Source organism: Pristis pectinata, chromosome 37, assembly GCF_009764475.1.
Source record: "Pristis pectinata isolate sPriPec2 chromosome 37, sPriPec2.1.pri, whole genome shotgun sequence".
Classification (NCBI taxonomy): Eukaryota; Metazoa; Chordata; class Chondrichthyes; order Rhinopristiformes; family Pristidae; genus Pristis; species Pristis pectinata.
Window position 1 is genome coordinate 14,486,780 of NC_067440.1, and position 16,926 is coordinate 14,503,705.

At 42.8% G+C, this 16,926-nt stretch overlaps 1 protein-coding gene across 1 annotated transcript; it reads right to left on the reverse strand.

Annotated features, from left to right (window-relative positions):
• Positions 1–297: 297 nt before the first annotated feature.
• LOC127586668 (ceramide-1-phosphate transfer protein-like) lies at positions 298–15,741 on the reverse strand. Its single transcript, XM_052044785.1, has 4 exons — positions 15,529–15,741; positions 7,036–7,106; positions 4,979–5,148; positions 298–837 (listed from the first exon to the last, which is right to left on the reverse strand). The coding sequence occupies exons 1-4, from the start codon at positions 15,698–15,700 to the stop codon at positions 312–314; spliced, it is 939 nt and encodes a 312-aa protein (XP_051900745.1). The 5' UTR covers positions 15,701–15,741; the 3' UTR covers positions 298–311.
• Positions 15,742–16,926: the final 1,185 nt, after the last annotated feature.

A 16,926-nucleotide genomic window follows, 5' to 3' on the forward strand; every position in this document is an offset into this window, starting at 1 on the left:
ATTTTTATGGGTGCAACTTATGAGCTTTTCCTGAACTAAGAGCATTACCATTGAAAGGAAGCTGGACAAGACTGGGAGAATTTAACAAGTTGCATTCCTGTTCTGGGATCTCTTGCTCCCTGGTAATTCCTTCAGTTGATGCAGGCCCCAGTATCACCCAATGTCTCAATGCTTTGTGCATATTGTGCAACTGTTTGTTTTGAGATTTAGAATGTTTATGGCGCTTTAAAATCAATTTAATGAGTGCTGTGGCTGACAGTGTTTCCTCCTTCTCATTGCTACACTGTCCTATTTGATGAAGTGCTCTGGGACTAGGGCAGTTCAAGCATTCCATGCTGTGCATACATGCGTTGTGTAATATTATAAACTCTTTCAATAGCATTGACGGAATTCCGTAGTTTCACTTCAGTCTCCTTGTTGTCTTGCACACACAATATGCGGAGAAATTTTGCTCGTGACGGCAGGGCAAGGAAGGCAATGCCAGCAGCCTTTTGTACCAACCAGCTGTGGTATTTGGCAAGGGTCCTCTGGTAGGCATCAGCGCACATATCAGACATTGAATTACTTTTGGAATTAGACCTTAACTTATCAAGAAAGAGCTGGAGCCATTGCAGTGCTCGATGGAGACGCAGTAAAGTGTGACAGCCAGACACCAGGCCATCACCACGAAGCCCACTGTCCTTCACCAGATTGTTTCTCAATTCATAATCAATCATGGATTTCATTGTGGTGTATTCCTTCCCATGCACTCCCCTTTGATGTTGGAAGATTATCTTCATTTTACTGGTCACTTCTTCAGATATAAATCCAAAAACAGTGCCAAGTGCATTCATAATTCTGAAAAGACAAGGCCACAATCAGTTACTTGGGCAAAGACCTGACTATCTCACAGCAAAATCATGAACTGTGTTACTGGAATAAGAACTGGATGACTGTAGATCCTCAATGGAACCCAACGTAGAAGAGCATCCATTTCGAATTTCTGGCTAGCAATCTGCTAAAATATTACTCAATGCATAGTTTTAATCTTTGGTTTGTATAACCTGTATCCTATCAAACACTACCAGGGCATGCACAACAGGGTGAGATTATGAATAACATTTTCTCCACACTGTCCCACCAAAGGCCCCAGGGAGGGTATGCATGTCACAATCCCACAAAAATAAGGGGTTTAATACAGAGTAAAGCTCCATCTACACTGTTCTATATTACACCTAGACTTCAGATCAACATACTTGTCCTCAATATTTTTCTGTACTCCCTTTGACTCACTTTAAGAAATTGAAGCAGAAGTATGTTGCTCGGTCCCTTGGGCAGGTTATTGGACCAAGTTACATGAGATAAGGGAGTGGTGCTGCAACAAAAAACCCTCACTCAATGTCAGCCAAACTAAAGAGCTGATTGTTGACTTCAGGAAGGGGAAGGAAAGCGAACATGCGCCAGTCTACATTGGGGGTTCAGCAGTGGAGAGGGTCAGCATCTTTAAATTCCTGGGTATTAACATATCGGATGACATGTCCTGGGCCTAGCGCATTGATGCAATCATTGTGCACCAGTGTCTTTACTTTCTTAGGAGCTTAAAGAGGTTCGCCTTGTCACCAAACACTCTTAACAAACTTCTTCAGGTGCGTGTTGAAAGTATCCTGACTGGTTGCATCATGGTATGGTACGGCAATTTGAATGTGCAGGAACGTAAGAAGCTGTAGAGAGTAGTGGACTCTGCCCAATATATCATGGGCACATCCCTCCCCACCATTGGTAGTATCTACAGGAGGTGCTGCCTCAAAGATCCCCACCATCCAGGCCATGCCATCTTTTCGCAGCTACCATCGAACGGGAGGTACAGAAGCCTGAAGTCCCACACCACCAGGTTCAAGAACAGCTACTTCCCTTCAACCATTCAGTTCTTGAACCAACCAGCAAAACCCTAATCACTACAGTTTAGCAACACTATGACCTCTTTGATCACTTTGCACTAAGATGGACTTTGTTTTTTGTTCTAATTGTGTTCTTTCTTGTAAAAATTATGTTTAATTTATGTTTTTCTTGTGACTGCTGCTTATTTGATGCTATGTGCCTGTGATGCTGCTGCAAGTAACTTTTTCATTGCACCTGTGCATACATGTACTTGTGCATATGACAATAAACTCGACTTTGAATTTGACTTTGACAAAGCATGAAAATTGCATCCTTGCCTGAAGTCTGTGGTTGGCAGCAGAGTAGGTAAGAACTGTTGGCTTTCACTATCAAGGCTGCAAAAATGGAGAGGTATTGGGCAGCAAGTGGTTGGGGGGAATCTGATGCCTGAGGCAACATGATGGGTGAGCTGTGGTTCCAGCTGAGGTCATGACCTACTGTTGGGGAAGACTTACCAAAAGTACATAAGGTGTCCTGGTGTATAAGTAACCCTGCCACTGACTTTTTTGGTCCCATCAATGACTTCCCAGAAAATTTTATTTGACAGATTTTACTATATTTGTGTCATTGGTCAGGCTGCCTCTTTACAACTCTGACAGAACCTGACTCTGCTCTTGCTTCAGCTAATCTGTTGTTGAAACCATTATTCTTGCCCTTGTTATTTCTAGATTCAACTGCTCCACAGTTTTCCTGCCCATGTCCTAACTCACACCCATTCAATTCAACCATCACCTCCTATGCTCGCTGACCTACACTGGCCTCCAGCTGAGCAATACCTTGGTAATGATATCCATATTTTTGGATATATAGTTAGCCTTTTTGTCATGTCTCCTGAAGGAAAGGGGTCCAGGAAGTGAGTGTTATTCTGCACTGTGAGTACCTTATCCTTTCCTATCTCAGAAGCCGTCAGTTAAACAGATCTCTGATAGCACAATTTTTCAGCAATTCTATCCTTTTGTGCATCCCCATTTCAATTATTCTTTCAGAATCTACTCCCCTAGTCTGTTGTACAAATAAATGGTTCATCCTTCAAAGGCCTTTAAAATCTACTCCTCTACCAAAGCTTTGGTTACCAGTCCTAATGTCTCATTGCATGGTTAACTTCTTGGTTAATTTCACATTTCCTCCACACTTTCACAGAGTCATAGAGCTATGCAGCATGAAACCAGGCCCTTTGGCCCAATTCGTCCATGTTGATCAAGTCATCTAACTGAGCTAGTCCCATTTGCCTGCATATGGCCCATATCCCTCTAAACCTTTGCTATCCATGTAACTGTCCAAATGTCTTTTAAATGTCATAATTGTACCGCCTCTATCACTTCTTCTGGCAGCTCTTTCTAGATACACACTACCCTCTGTATGATAAAGTTGCCCCTCAGTTCCCTTTTAAATCTTTCCCCTCTCACCTTAAACCTATGCCCTCCAGTTTAAGATTCCCCCTGAGGAAAAAGACAGAGGCTATTCACTTTAGAACATAGAACATAGAACATTGAACAATTACAGCACAATTCCGGCCCTTCGGCCCACAAAGCTGTGCCGAACATGTCCCCACCCTAGAAATTACCAGGCTTACCCATAGCCCTCTATTTTACTCAGCTCCATATACCGATCCAACAGTCTCTTGAAAGACCCTTACGTATCAGCCTCCACCACAATTTCCGGCAGCCCATTCCACGCACTCAACCACTCTCTGAGCAAAAGACCCACCCCTGACATCTCCTCTATATCTACTCCCCAGCACCTTAAACCTATGTCCTCTTGTGGCCATCAACTCAGCCCTGAGGAAAAGCCTCTGACCATCTACCCTATCAATACCTCTCATCTTCTTATACACCTCTATCAGGTCCCCCCTCATCCTCCGTCTCTCCAAGGAGAAAAGGCCGAGTTCCCTCAACCTATGCCCATCGTGATTTTATAAACCTCTAAACATTTTATAAATATTCAGTATTATTAAGAATGTTTCCTTCCAACTCCCCACCGATCCATGCCTTACCATTTTACAATTATCTTTTCTAAAGATCTCCAAGTTAGCACCTGGGTCTCAGCACTCTGCAATCTTCAATTCATCAAAAGCAGAGTAGCTCAGAACTCACACACACATGCACACACCTGCCCATATACTCAGTAACTGCCTTCACAGCTGTGTTGGGTAAAGAATTCAAAAGAGTCATGACCCTCTGATAAGAAAGTCCTCCTCGTCTCTATCTTGAATGGACAACCACTTATTCTGAAATTATTTCATATTTCCTTACATCACAGGAGGAGATTATTCAGCCCATTGAGTCTATGTTGGCCGTCGGATCAATCCCATTCCCTCAATTATTTCCCTATAACTCTCACATACCCATTAACACTCCCCAACTCTTCCACTAGCAACGTACAGTAGGGGCAATTAACCTATCAACCGGCATTTGATACATGAGCACCAGGGGGAATCCCATGCAGTAATAGGGAGAATGTACAAACACTTGTTTCAAAGATCATTTCTTAATCTTCCAAACCCAAGTAACTAGGCTCAGCCCGCTCCATCTGTATATCCTTTCATCCCAGGAATAAAGTAATGCAAGTGTAGCCTGCCCTAAATGTGGAAGAAAATCTGTATGCAGTACTCCAGGTTTAGTCTTGCCAGTGCCCTGTAAAAATTTCTTTCCCTGTAATCCACACTTGTTGTAATAAAGGCCAACATTCCATTAACCTTCCTAATTACTTTTACCCGCAAGCCAACTCATTTGTGCTTCATGCACTAGGACCCCCAGGACTCTCCGAAAACATTTTGCAGTCTCGCTCCAGTAAAATAATAATTTGCTTTTTCACACACAATTCCCTCAGGTGCTAATGACCCCCCCCCCCCCCCCCCCCGCCCCATTTGATCTCTTCCCTACTACTGCAGTGCCCTTTCTTTCCTTACATCCATGGATGTCCTGGTATGTAACACCAGGCCACTTGTTCTTTCTGTTCCTTTCCTGACCCTTAGTGCTCCCTATCTAGCTCCCTCTGGCCATCTCCACCTTGTCTGTCAAATGAAGATGATCTGGTCCATTGTTTTTGCTAGCTCACTTACTTTCGAAGTTCTGTCCATCCTTCAAGATAACTTTTCAGTGAAATATCTTCATCCTTTGTCACACAGGCCTGAAAGACAGCTTGGAGTCGGTGGATCTGGAAATTGCTGTTGTCACATTGTTGTCCAGAAATTCTATCCACGGGATTCACTGTTGCTGAAGCAGCAATGAGCTAATCACAGATGTGGAAGGGAAGGAGAAAACTATTAAAATTGAGTCAGTTCTCATAACATTGGATTACTCCTGGATGGAAATTCCCAAAACAATAGGCCCCTTCTCTCACTGCCCCTTGTTTTTCTTATAGCTCCAGCTCTTTTTTTGAGTGAGATGGGAATAAGTTGCATCCATATTATTGTGATTGAGACAGACCAACGTGCCTGGGCCATGATCCCACTGAGTTCGGCAGAACCAGCTCTTAAACATTTTATGCATGCCTTTCATGACAGCAGGATGCCCCAAAGTATTTTACAGTCAATGAACCTCTTTTGCTCAATTGGGAAACCTAATAACCTAATAACCAGTTCGCATTCAGCAAGCTTCTGACAGGGTAGTGAGCTAACTGACCTGCTTTGATGTTGTTGACTCTTCAAAAATTGACCTTGAATCTTGTATTCCTAGCTGAGATGGCAAAAAGTCTTATTCAAAATATTGGCAGGATGTGACAAGAAATGTTCCCCAAGGATCTGCACTGGAGCTTTAGCTTTTCAATACATTTGTCAACAACAGGGTGGAAAAACAGAGTCAGATGTCCAAAGCTGCTGGGATCAAAGGGACAATAAGCTGCGTGGATGGCAGTAAAAAGTTGCAAAGGCAGCGAGCTGCAAATCTGTGAGGACAGTGTTGACTACACGGAAGTGGGAGATCATTCACTGCTTATGGAGAAGACAAATTGGAATATTTTCTTAATGCAGAGACACTTGGAGCTATAAAGGCACAACAGAACATAAGTTATGAAAACTAGTGGACAGGCACTAAATATAATCAACAATAAACCTAATTGAAATTTACCATAGGTGACTGGACCATAAGAAGTTTGAAGGTTTGGGAGGAAGTAGGTGGACTTAGCTACAGTTGTATAAATGTCCAGTTGAATTCCATCTCTAGTAACTAGATTCAGTTCTGGGGCCTGAACCCAAGGATTAAGAGATTGACGCAGGAGGGACTGCAATCTGTTTATATAAAGAGTTGCTTTGTGTTTTTTTCAGTTTGGAAGGCATGATCCAGTTGAATAGCTACAAGTTGTATTGCATTGTATTGTTTGTGGGTGTGAGGGAATGCAGGAGGAGGTGAAATCCTTTGGCAGTTCTGTATTAAGCTGCTTAAGACAGATATTTTAATGTCTGATAAGTCCCAAGCATCAAGTGCATCGATATCGTCATTCCCAGGCCCTGTACATGTTCATTCTTTCCTCAGTAACCTCCACCATGGCCAAAGGGAGAAGAGGACCAAGAGGAACATCAAAGGCGGGGAGAGAGGATGGAGATGATAAGCCAGAGGAATCCATAGAGTTAAAAGCATTAGAGGAGAGATATACGTAGAACTTCTTTTCATCCAGAGGATAGTTGGGGTCTGAAACTCACTCTTGAAATAGTGGTAAATGCAAAAATCCTTAAAAACACATAAAAAGTATCAAAATATAAATGCGATGCAACGTAATCGATGGAGATACAGAAAGAGACCCAGGGAGTGTGATTAGGCTGGACAGCTTATGTGCAGTCAGCACGGATATGATGGGCGAAATGGGCTCCTCTTGCATAATCCTGTGTTCCCACCACCCGAAGTGTGCTCTAAGGTCCTGCACAGGATTATCACTTCTCTGCTTTTCAATCCCAATAATGAATCACGGTTCTTTGCATGATCTTGCTAAGCTATACATTATTGTAAATTCTTTGATTCTGTAACCAACTCAAGGGACTGGATGGCCTTGTAAAAAATAATCTCCAACAGGGTAGTTCTCCCTGATGATCCCAAACACGTATAACAGAATTTGGGCAGAGCTCCAATGCTATCAGGAGATGATATTCACTGTGAATAGATGGGAAATGGTTGGTTGTCTTACCTTGTTTTTGTGATGATGTCTTTGGCTACTCTCGTGTCCTGATTCCTGAGGGTTTAACTGTTGAAATTGGGCTGCAGAAATAATGAAAAGCTAAGAGCAGTTGGGCCTTGGTTTAGAATCAAACCTGGGTATAACTGGAGTAAAGTAAATGTGTTTCCAGTGACACTAAGCTGTGCATACTGTTGATTTACTCAGCTAGTATTTCACATTGAAATACATTTCATTGATGCCAAAAGGCACCCTGCAATTATGCAATTGAGTCAGAGTGAACAGATGTGTCTTATGCCATTATGCTTTACTTTTCTGTGGAAAATCATGAATTGTTCCTTCTGGAAAACATACCTCCCAAAGGGCATCACTTTCCACTTATCAGGATTAAATTCCATCTGCCATTGCTCTGCCCATTTTCCCAATGATAAATATCATCCTGTAACCTAAGACCACCCTTCTCACTGTCAACTACAACATTACCTTTCATGATGAATAGTTCCAACAAGGGTTAGGTCTGAAACATTGACGGTGTTTCTTTCCACAGACACTGTCTGACTTGATAAGTTTTTAAATCATTTTCTGTTTTTGTTTCAAATTTCCCTCGTTTGCACCTTTCACCAATTTTTTTGTCGTCTGCAAACTGACTAATCATAACTCCTATGTTCATAGATAAATCAATAATGTATATGATAAGCAGTCAGGGTCCAAGTACTGATTCCTGTGGGACACCACCTATCTCAGGCTTCCAACGTGATGCAGGTGGTGATGAGTTAGTGTATACGAGTGAGATAGGACACCTGGTTGAGTGGTGCTGCAACAACAACTTCTTGCTCAACGTCAGTAAAACTAAAGAACTGATTGTTGACCAGGAAGGGGAAGGAGGGCAAAGATGTGTCAGTCTATTCTGGGGGATCGGTGATGGAGATGGTCAACGACTTTAAATTGCTGAGCATTTAGATATTGGATGATGTGTCCTGGGCCCAGCTCATAGGTGCAATCACAAGGAAGGCGTGCCTACATCTTTACTTTCTTAGAAGGTTAAGGAGGTTTGGCATGTCACCGAACACTCCAACAAACTTCTACAGATGTACTATTGAAAGTATCCTGACTAGTTGCATCATGGTCTATTATGGCAGTTCAAATGTGCAGGAATGTAAGAAGCTGCAGAGAGTAGTGGACTCAGCCCAATACAACACTGGCACATCCCTCCCTACCATCAGAGGTATCAATATAAGGCACTGCCTCAAGAAGGCAATATCTATCATGAAAGATTCAATAACTACCAGGTTCAAGAACAGTTACTTCCATTCAACCATTCAGTTCTTGAACTAACCTGCACAACCCTAATCACTACCTCAGTCTAGCAACACTGTGACCACTTGCACTACATTGGACATTTTTTTTTGTTCTAATTGTGTCCTTTCTTATATAATTTGGTTTTAATTATATTTAATTGATTTTTATCATATGAATTTTGTGTCTCTAATGCTATGTGCCCATGATGCTGCTGCAAGTACATTTTTCATTGCACCTGTGCATACATGTATTTGTGCATATGACAATAAACACGACTTTGACAATCAGAAAAACAACCCTCCACTGTCATCCTCTGCATCAATACTAAGCCAGTTTTGGATCCAATTCGCCAAATTGCATGGGCTCCAACATTTTGGAGCAGTTGTTCAAGTGGGACCTTGTCAGAGGATTACTGAAGTCTATGTAGATTACATTAACTGATGGCCCTTATCAACATATTTTGTTACCATTTTGAAAAATTCAATGAAACTGGACAGACAGCACCTTCCTCTTAACGAACCATGCTAATTATCTGAATAATCCCTGGCCTTCCAAGTGTAGAGTAACCCTGTCCCTCAGGACTTTTTCCAACAGTTTTCCTGGCCTATCCCTGCTGCCTTTGAATAAAGGAACCATATTTGCTGTCTTCCAGTCATCTGGCACATTACCTATGATCAGCGAAGATTTAAAATTCTCTGTCAGGGTCCCAGCAATCCTTCCTTGCCTCCCATAACAACCAAGGATAGATCTCATCAAGACCTGGGGATTTATCCATGATTAAGCCTGCCAAGACTTTTTTTTAATGATAACATGATAGCGTGTTTTAGAATTTCACTGTTCCTCCTCCCTGAATTTTCCAGCTGCAATGTCCTCAGTAAATACTGATGAGAGGTACTCATTCAAGATCTCACCTACTTGCTCTGGCTCCACATACAGACCAATAACCTTCCCTGGTAAAAGTCTCTTGCCTTTAATATATTTATAAAATATCCACTCTATGACTTATATAAATGTATAAAAGTCATAGAGTGGAAATAGGCCCTTCATCCTGACTCATCTATGCCAACCAAGATGCTTATCTACGCTAATCCCATTTACCTGCATTTGGCACATATCCCTCTATTCTTTCCTATCCATGTATCTGTCCAAATGCTTTTAAAATTATTATTATTATTATTAATAATAAATGCTGTGATTGTACCTGCCTTCACCACTTCCTCTGGCAGCTCGTTCCATATACCCACCACCCTCTGTGTGAAAATCTTGCCTCTCAGGTTCCCTTTAAATCTTTCCCCTCTCACCTTAAACCTATCCCCTCCTACCCTGAGAAAAAGACTATGACCATCCACCTTCTCTCATGATTTTATATACATTTGCCCCTCAGCCTTCTATGCTGCAGCGGAAAAAGTCCCAGCCTATCCAGCCTACTGGGTAAGTGGGCCGAGGAATGGCAAGTGGGAGTTTAATTTGGAAAAGTGCAAGGTGTTATATTTTGGGAAGACAAATGAGGGTAGGACTTTCACAGTGAACAGTAGGGCCCTGGGGAGTGTTGTAGAACAGGGGGACCAAGGAGTACAAGTGTTGTGGCCATTACAGAGACTTGGCTGTCGCAAGGGCAGGATTGGCTGCTTTATGTTCTGGGCTTCAGATGTTTCAAAAAGAGATAGGGAGGGAGGTAAAAGATTGGGGGGGGGAGGTGGGCTGAGGTTGAGGTGGTGGGGGAGAGGCATTGCTAATCAAGGATAGTATCGCAGCTGCAGAAAGGGAGGATATCGTGGAGGGATCATCTATTGAGTCAGTGTGGGTGGAAGTCAGAAACAGGAAGGGAGAAATCACTCTATTGGAAGCATTCTATAGGTCCCCCAATAGCCACTGATTCACCGAGGAGCAGATAAGTAGGCAGATTTTGGAAAGGCGCAAAAATAACAGGGTTGTTGTCATGGATGACTTCAAATTCCCTGACATTGATTGGCACCTCCTCAGTGCAAGAGGTTTAGATGGGGCAGAATTTGTTAGGTCCATCCAGGAAGTATTCCTGACACAGTACGTGGACAGGCTGACTAGAGGAGAGGCCAAACTGGATCCAGTACGAGGCAATGAACATGGTTAGGTGACAGACCTCTCGGTGGGTGAGCATTTCGGAGATAGTGACCACAACTCCCTGATCTTTAGCATTGCCATGTACAGGGATAGGAGCAGACGATATGGGAAAGTATTTAATTGGGGGATAGCTAAATACGATGGTATTAGGCAAGAATTTGGGAGCGTAAATTGGGAACAGATGTTCTCAGGAAAATGCACAGCAGAAATGTGGAGGTTGTTTAAGGACCACTTTCATGGGGTTCTGCATAGGTTTGCCCTACTGAGACAAAGGATGGTAGGGTGAAGTAACCATGGTTGACAAGGGAGGTGGAACATTTATTCAAGAGGAAGAAGGAAGCATACTTAAGGTTTAGGAAGCAAAAATCAGGCAGGGCTCTTGAGAATTATAAGGTGGCCAGGAAGGAGCTTAAGAAGGGACTTAGAAGAGCTAGAAGGGGACATGCGAAGGTCTTAGTGAGGACGATTGAGGAAAACCCCAAGGCGTTCTACACATACGTGAAGAACAGGATGATGACTAGAGTGAGGGTAGGACCGCTCAGGGATAAAGGAGGAAACATGTGCCTAGATGCGGAGGAGGTAGGGGAGGTCCTTAATGAATACTTTACTTCAGTGTTCACCAGGGAGAGGGACTTTGACGAATGTGAGGTTAGCGTAGATAGGCTAATGTGCTGGACCATATTGAGGTTGAGGAAGAGTTAGTGTTGGAGCTTCTGAGAAACATTAGGATAGATAAGTCCCCGGGGCCGGATGGGATATACCCCAGGTTACTACGGGAAGCGAGGGAAGAGATTGCTGGGGCGTTGACAATGATCTTTGCATCCTGCCTGGCCACAGGAGTGGTATCCTCCAATCGAGGATGTCAAATGTTGTTTTGTTGTTCAAGAAAGGAGATAGGGATAATCCTGGGAATTATAGACCAGTGAGTCTTACATCAGTGGTGGGCAACCTATTGGAGAGGATTCTTAGGGACAGGATTTACAAGCATTTGGGCATTTGGGGAAGAATAGTCTTATTAGGGATAGTCAGCATGGCTTTGTGAGGGGCAGGTCATGCCTCACGAGCCTAATTGAGTTTTTCAAGGAGGTGACAAAACAAATTGATGAAGGTAGAGTGATGGATGTGGAGTATATGGATTTTAGCAAGGCGTTTGACAAGGTTCCCCATGGTAGGCTCATCCAGAAAGTCATGAGGCATGGGATCCATGGGAACTTGGCTGCATGAATTTGGAATTGACTTGTCCACAGAAGGCAGAGGGTGGTAGTAGATGGAGTGTATTCTGCCTGGAGGTCAGTGACTAGTGGTGTTCAGCAGGTATCTGTTCTGGTACCCCAGCTGTTTGTGATTTTTATAAATGACTTGGATGAGGAAGTGGGGAGGGGTGGGTTAGTAAGTTTACAGATGACATGAAGGTCGAAGGTGTTGTGGATAGTGTAGAAGGTTGTCGTAGGTTACAACAGGATATAGACAGGATACAGAGTTGGGTGGAGAAGTGACCCATGGAGTTCAATCCAGAGAAGTGTGAAGTGATACACTTTGGAGATTGAATGTGAAGGCGGAGTACAAGGTTAGTGGCAGGATTCTTAGCAGTGTGGAGGAATAAAGGGATCTCAGTGGCCAAGTTCAAAGAACAGGCCACTCAAAGGACTGCCAGGACTCAAAGGACTGAGTTATGGAGAGAGGTTGAGTAGGTTGGGACATTTTTTCACTGGAGCATAGGAGAATGAGGGGTGATTTTATAGCGGTGTATGAAATTAGAAGGGGCATAGATAGGGTGAATGCGCTCAGTCTTTTTCCCAGGGTTGGGGAATCAAAAACTAGAGGGCATAGGTTTATGAGGGTTCAGAGGCGAGAGATTTAATGGGAACCTGAGGGGCAACTTTTTCACCCAGAAAGTGGTCAGCATATGGAACGAGCTACCAGAGGAAGTGTTTGAGACAAGTACATTAACATCATTTAAAAGGTACTTGGAAGGGTACATGGATAGGGAAGGTTTAGGGGGATATGGGCCAAATGCAGGCAAATGGAACTAGCTTTGATGGGAATCTTGGTTGGGGTGGACCAAATGGCCCAAGAGCCTGTTTCCACTGTGCGACTCAATGACTCTCCTTATAACTCAAGCCCTCCAGTCCTGGTAATATCTTCATGAACCCTTTCCAGCTTAGACATCCTTCCCCGAACTGGGCACCTAGAACTGTGCACAATACTCCCAAGTTTACTTACTGAATATTGAAAGGCCTGGATAGAGGGGATGTGGAGAGTATGCTTCCAATAGTGGGAGAGTCTAGGACCAGAGGGCACAGCCTCATAATAAAAGGACGTCCCTTTAGAACTGAGATGAGGAGGAATTTCTTTAACCAGAGGGTGGTGAACCTGTGGAACTCATTGCCACAAACAGCTGCGGAAGCCAATTCATTGGTATACTTAAAGCAGAGTTTGATAGGTTCTTGATTAGTAAGGGCATCAAAGGTTACAGGGAGAAGGCAGAAAAATGGAGCTGAGAGGGAATAATAAATCAGCCATGATCGAATGGCGGACCAGACTTGATGGGTTGAATGGCCTAATTCTGCTCCTGTGTCTTATGGTCTCATGGTGTGGTCTCAGCAATATAACATCCCAACTCCTGTACCCGATCCCCTGACTGATGAGGTAAGTGTGCCAGGCCTTCTTTGCCATCCTGTCTACCTGTGTCACCTGCAGACATACTTATCAGATCACAGACGTTCTTGTCCAAGTCATTTACGTACTGTATATGACAAACAACAAAGATCCCAGCAACCGATCCCTGTGGTTCACCACTGGTTACAGACTTTCAGTCAGAAAAACGTCCCCCACCACTGCACTCTGCCTCCTATGATCAATACAATTTTGGATCCAGTTTGCCAAAACCCCTTGGATCCCATGTGCCCTCACTTTCTGGACCAGCCTACCATGTGGGACCTTATCAAAAGCCATGCTAAAGTCCATGTATACCATGTCTATCACCTTGCCTTCATTAATTTTCTTAGTAACTTCCTCAAAAAACTCATATTTGTGAGATACAAGAGAATGAAGCTTTGCGAGATAGGGTTTCCCATGCACAAAACCGTGCTGACTCTCCCTAATCAAGCCCTACTTTTCCAAGTGGTAATGAATCTCATCCCTAAGAATTTTTTCCAGTAGTTTCTCTACCACTGATAAGGGACCTGTTGTTTCTTGACTTATTCATACCATACTTCTTGAACATGGGAACAACATTAGCTATCTTCCAGTCTTCTGGTACCTCACCCGTGGCTAAAGATGATGCAATAATCTCTGTCCTTGGCTTGGAGATTTGGGATTTTCCTTTCATGCCTGCTAGCGATATTCCATGCCCGCTTTGACCTTCTGCTCTCTCTTTTAAGTATTCCTTGCCTACAGTTTCTATATTCTGGTCTCCAGTGTTTTCAGTTCTCTATACCTGTCATGTGGTTGCTTTTTTTTAAATCCAGTCTTTGATATCCCTTGATATGCTGGACTCACTGGGCTTGCTGTCGATCTCTTTCACCTATACGGGAACACAATAGGCCGTGTTCTTTCTAAATGCATCCCACTTGTCAGATGTAGCCTTACCTGCAAGTAGCTGCTCCCATTATACTTTTCTCCACATCCTTTCTTATAATATTGAAACTGGCCTGCCCTTAATCCAGGACTTTAATTTTCAGACTGTGTTTATCCCTTTCCGTAACTACCTTGAAAATTAGGAGATTGTCACTTTCTCCAAAATGCCCTCCCACTGACAGTCCTACCAGTTGCCTGGCTACATTCTCTAACGTTGGTTTATAAAGATCTTGTGGGTGCAGTTTAAAGGTTTTACCCCCTCTAAGCCCTTCACATCAAAATGTTCCCAGTTAATGTTAGGGAAGGTATAATCCCTTACTACTATAACCCAATTACTCTTATATCTCCTGTGATGTTTTTCTTGAAATTTTCCAAACCAAGGCCTCCAGATTTGCATAGTCAATGCGAAGGCAATGTGGATATGAGTGAATTAGGGGTTGTTTCTTAGTGAAGTTGTTTCTTCTTGTTTCTCAATAATGCTAAGAAGCTGTCCACTTTCCAAAAATGAACATTGGGAGAAGCTCAGAAGATTGAGTTGAGTACAGGGAGTGGCCATCTATATCTGGGTAAACCTATATAGTTGCCATTATTGCCTCAGGTTTGTTCACATTGTTTTGCAATGTTGCACATGGTTTTGCAGATAAACAAAGGTTGTTTGCTGAGGATATTTGATCTTTGTGTCCCGGCCATTGATTTGGCCAGCAACGATGATTTAACATGAAGTTTTTATATACTATTCTCATTGTAAAATCATCTGAAAACATTATGCTTTGTTAAATAAGGTACTTTTGAGTTTTTAAACGTTATTAAGTCATAATTTCTGCTGAACAACCTCTCTGATTCCCGTTGAATATTAACATACCATTTTTTAAATAACAGAAAAGATTCATAGTTTTACACCACAACATCTGCTTTAGTCCCATGTGGATGTACAATAATTATCTCACTGTTTTCAAGTAGTACCATAAAGGTAATGCTTTTTACTTGTTTTTTTTCTAAACTGATCTGCTGCTGATCCAGTTTGAAGATCTGACTATTGTTGGATTTTATAGATCCTATATAAGGGCCTAAGGCTGAGGCTGGTTGCATTTCTTCCTTAGTTTAAGTTCAGTTTTGCTGCTGCACTTGCATTGTTAACACTTTTTCCCCTGAACAGGAGATTCAGCAAATTCTCATTCATGTTATGGAAGGCAGCCCCTCACTCATACCCATACTCACGTGCTTGCATTCAAACACGAGACTCGCATAGTCACATTCACACATAACTCTTTCCCTGAGATAAAATAGTGGTCCTTCCTTGCTACCTCCCTAACATCAGCTAATCCTGCTTTATTGTCGCAAGCAGTACATTGACCAGCCAAGTAGCTTTCATTTTCTGAACAGTGAGCCTTATAACCAAGTCAATGAAAATCAAAGTCTCACTGACAGAGAAAAATCAAGTGAAACCTTCCCAGGCAAAATTGTTGTAAGGAATTGGAGATAAAAAAAAGACTAGCAGAAAGCAAGCTTCCAACAGGCACTACTTACAGAAATTAAAGCTCATCAGGTAGATGAGGAGCATGATGATGATCACTACAACCGGCAGAAATCTCAGAATTGTCCCCGAGCAGCCCAACAACTTTGCCTTATTCATTAGCTGCAGCTTTCTTTGATGCATCCTGAGATTTGCAGGGGTACAGCCCTGACTGTTGCATCCCATGCCCTCAAAGAGTCCTCATTGACATCTTAACCCAAAATCCTTGTTTGGTTTTGTGGACTCAAATGCAAACTAAAAACAAAAAGGTTCCAAAGTCCTCTCGCCTGTTTATTCCTCCCTTTCAGCTATCATTCACCCAGTGCACTGCAGTCTTAAAAGGGAAATGTGTTCCAGTATACTGAAAGGGAACAGACTTCTTCTTATATTTTTTGTATTTTTGGATTTTGTACCAAAATATCAGTACACCAATTATTAGTAAATTAAACTGCCTTGGGCCAGGAGACAAGGAGGGGGAATTCATTAGGAGTGCTTGGTGTGAACTCCTTACTCATTATGGGATTGGTTATCGCTGACCAATGCAGAATAAATAACAATGCGGAATAAAGTGTTACAGTTACAGAGAAAGTGCAGTGCAGGCAGACGATAATGTGAAGGAGTAACCTAGATGAATGGCTTCAGCAGTGCAGCAGTGGTGGAGGGAATGAATGCTCAGGCTGGCTGATGAAGGGCTAATCGAGCACTGCTTTCTCCTGGATGGTGCCAAGCTTTCTCTGATGTTGGTGGAGCTGCACTCACCTAGGCAGATGGAGAGTATTCCATCACACTCCTGACTTGCACCTTTCAGTTTACACAAAGATTTTGAATATTGAGAGATGAGATGGAGACATAGGAGCAATAAACAAACTCATGACTGATGCAGGGTATTGACCTGAAACATTGACTATCCTTTTGCCTCCACAGATGATGCTTTACTGCTGAGTCCCTCCAGAAGTTTGTTCTTTGCTTAGGAGGTGAGGCATTTGCCACATAATACCCAGCATTAGATCTGCTCTCATGGCCACTGTATTTCAGTGACTAGTTGAGATTCTGGAGAATATAGACCCCCAGAATATTCATGGTGGGGAAAATCTACAATGGTAATGCCATTGAATATCAAGGGTAGCTGGTTAGACTCTCTCTTATTGGCGATAATCATTGTCTGGCATATGTGGTATGAATATTACTTGCCACTTATCAACCCATGTCTGAGTGTTATCTTGGGCTTGCATGCAGGGATGGATTGCCCCATTTTACGGATTTGGGCCATAGAATTGGGCCGCCAATGGAATTGAGCCACGCGATTATTAGTTAACATTGCCACCTCTGACCTGATGATGGAGGAGGGTCAATGATACAGCAACTACAGAGAGTTGAGTGTGGGACACTGCCATGAAGGACTGCTGCAGTGA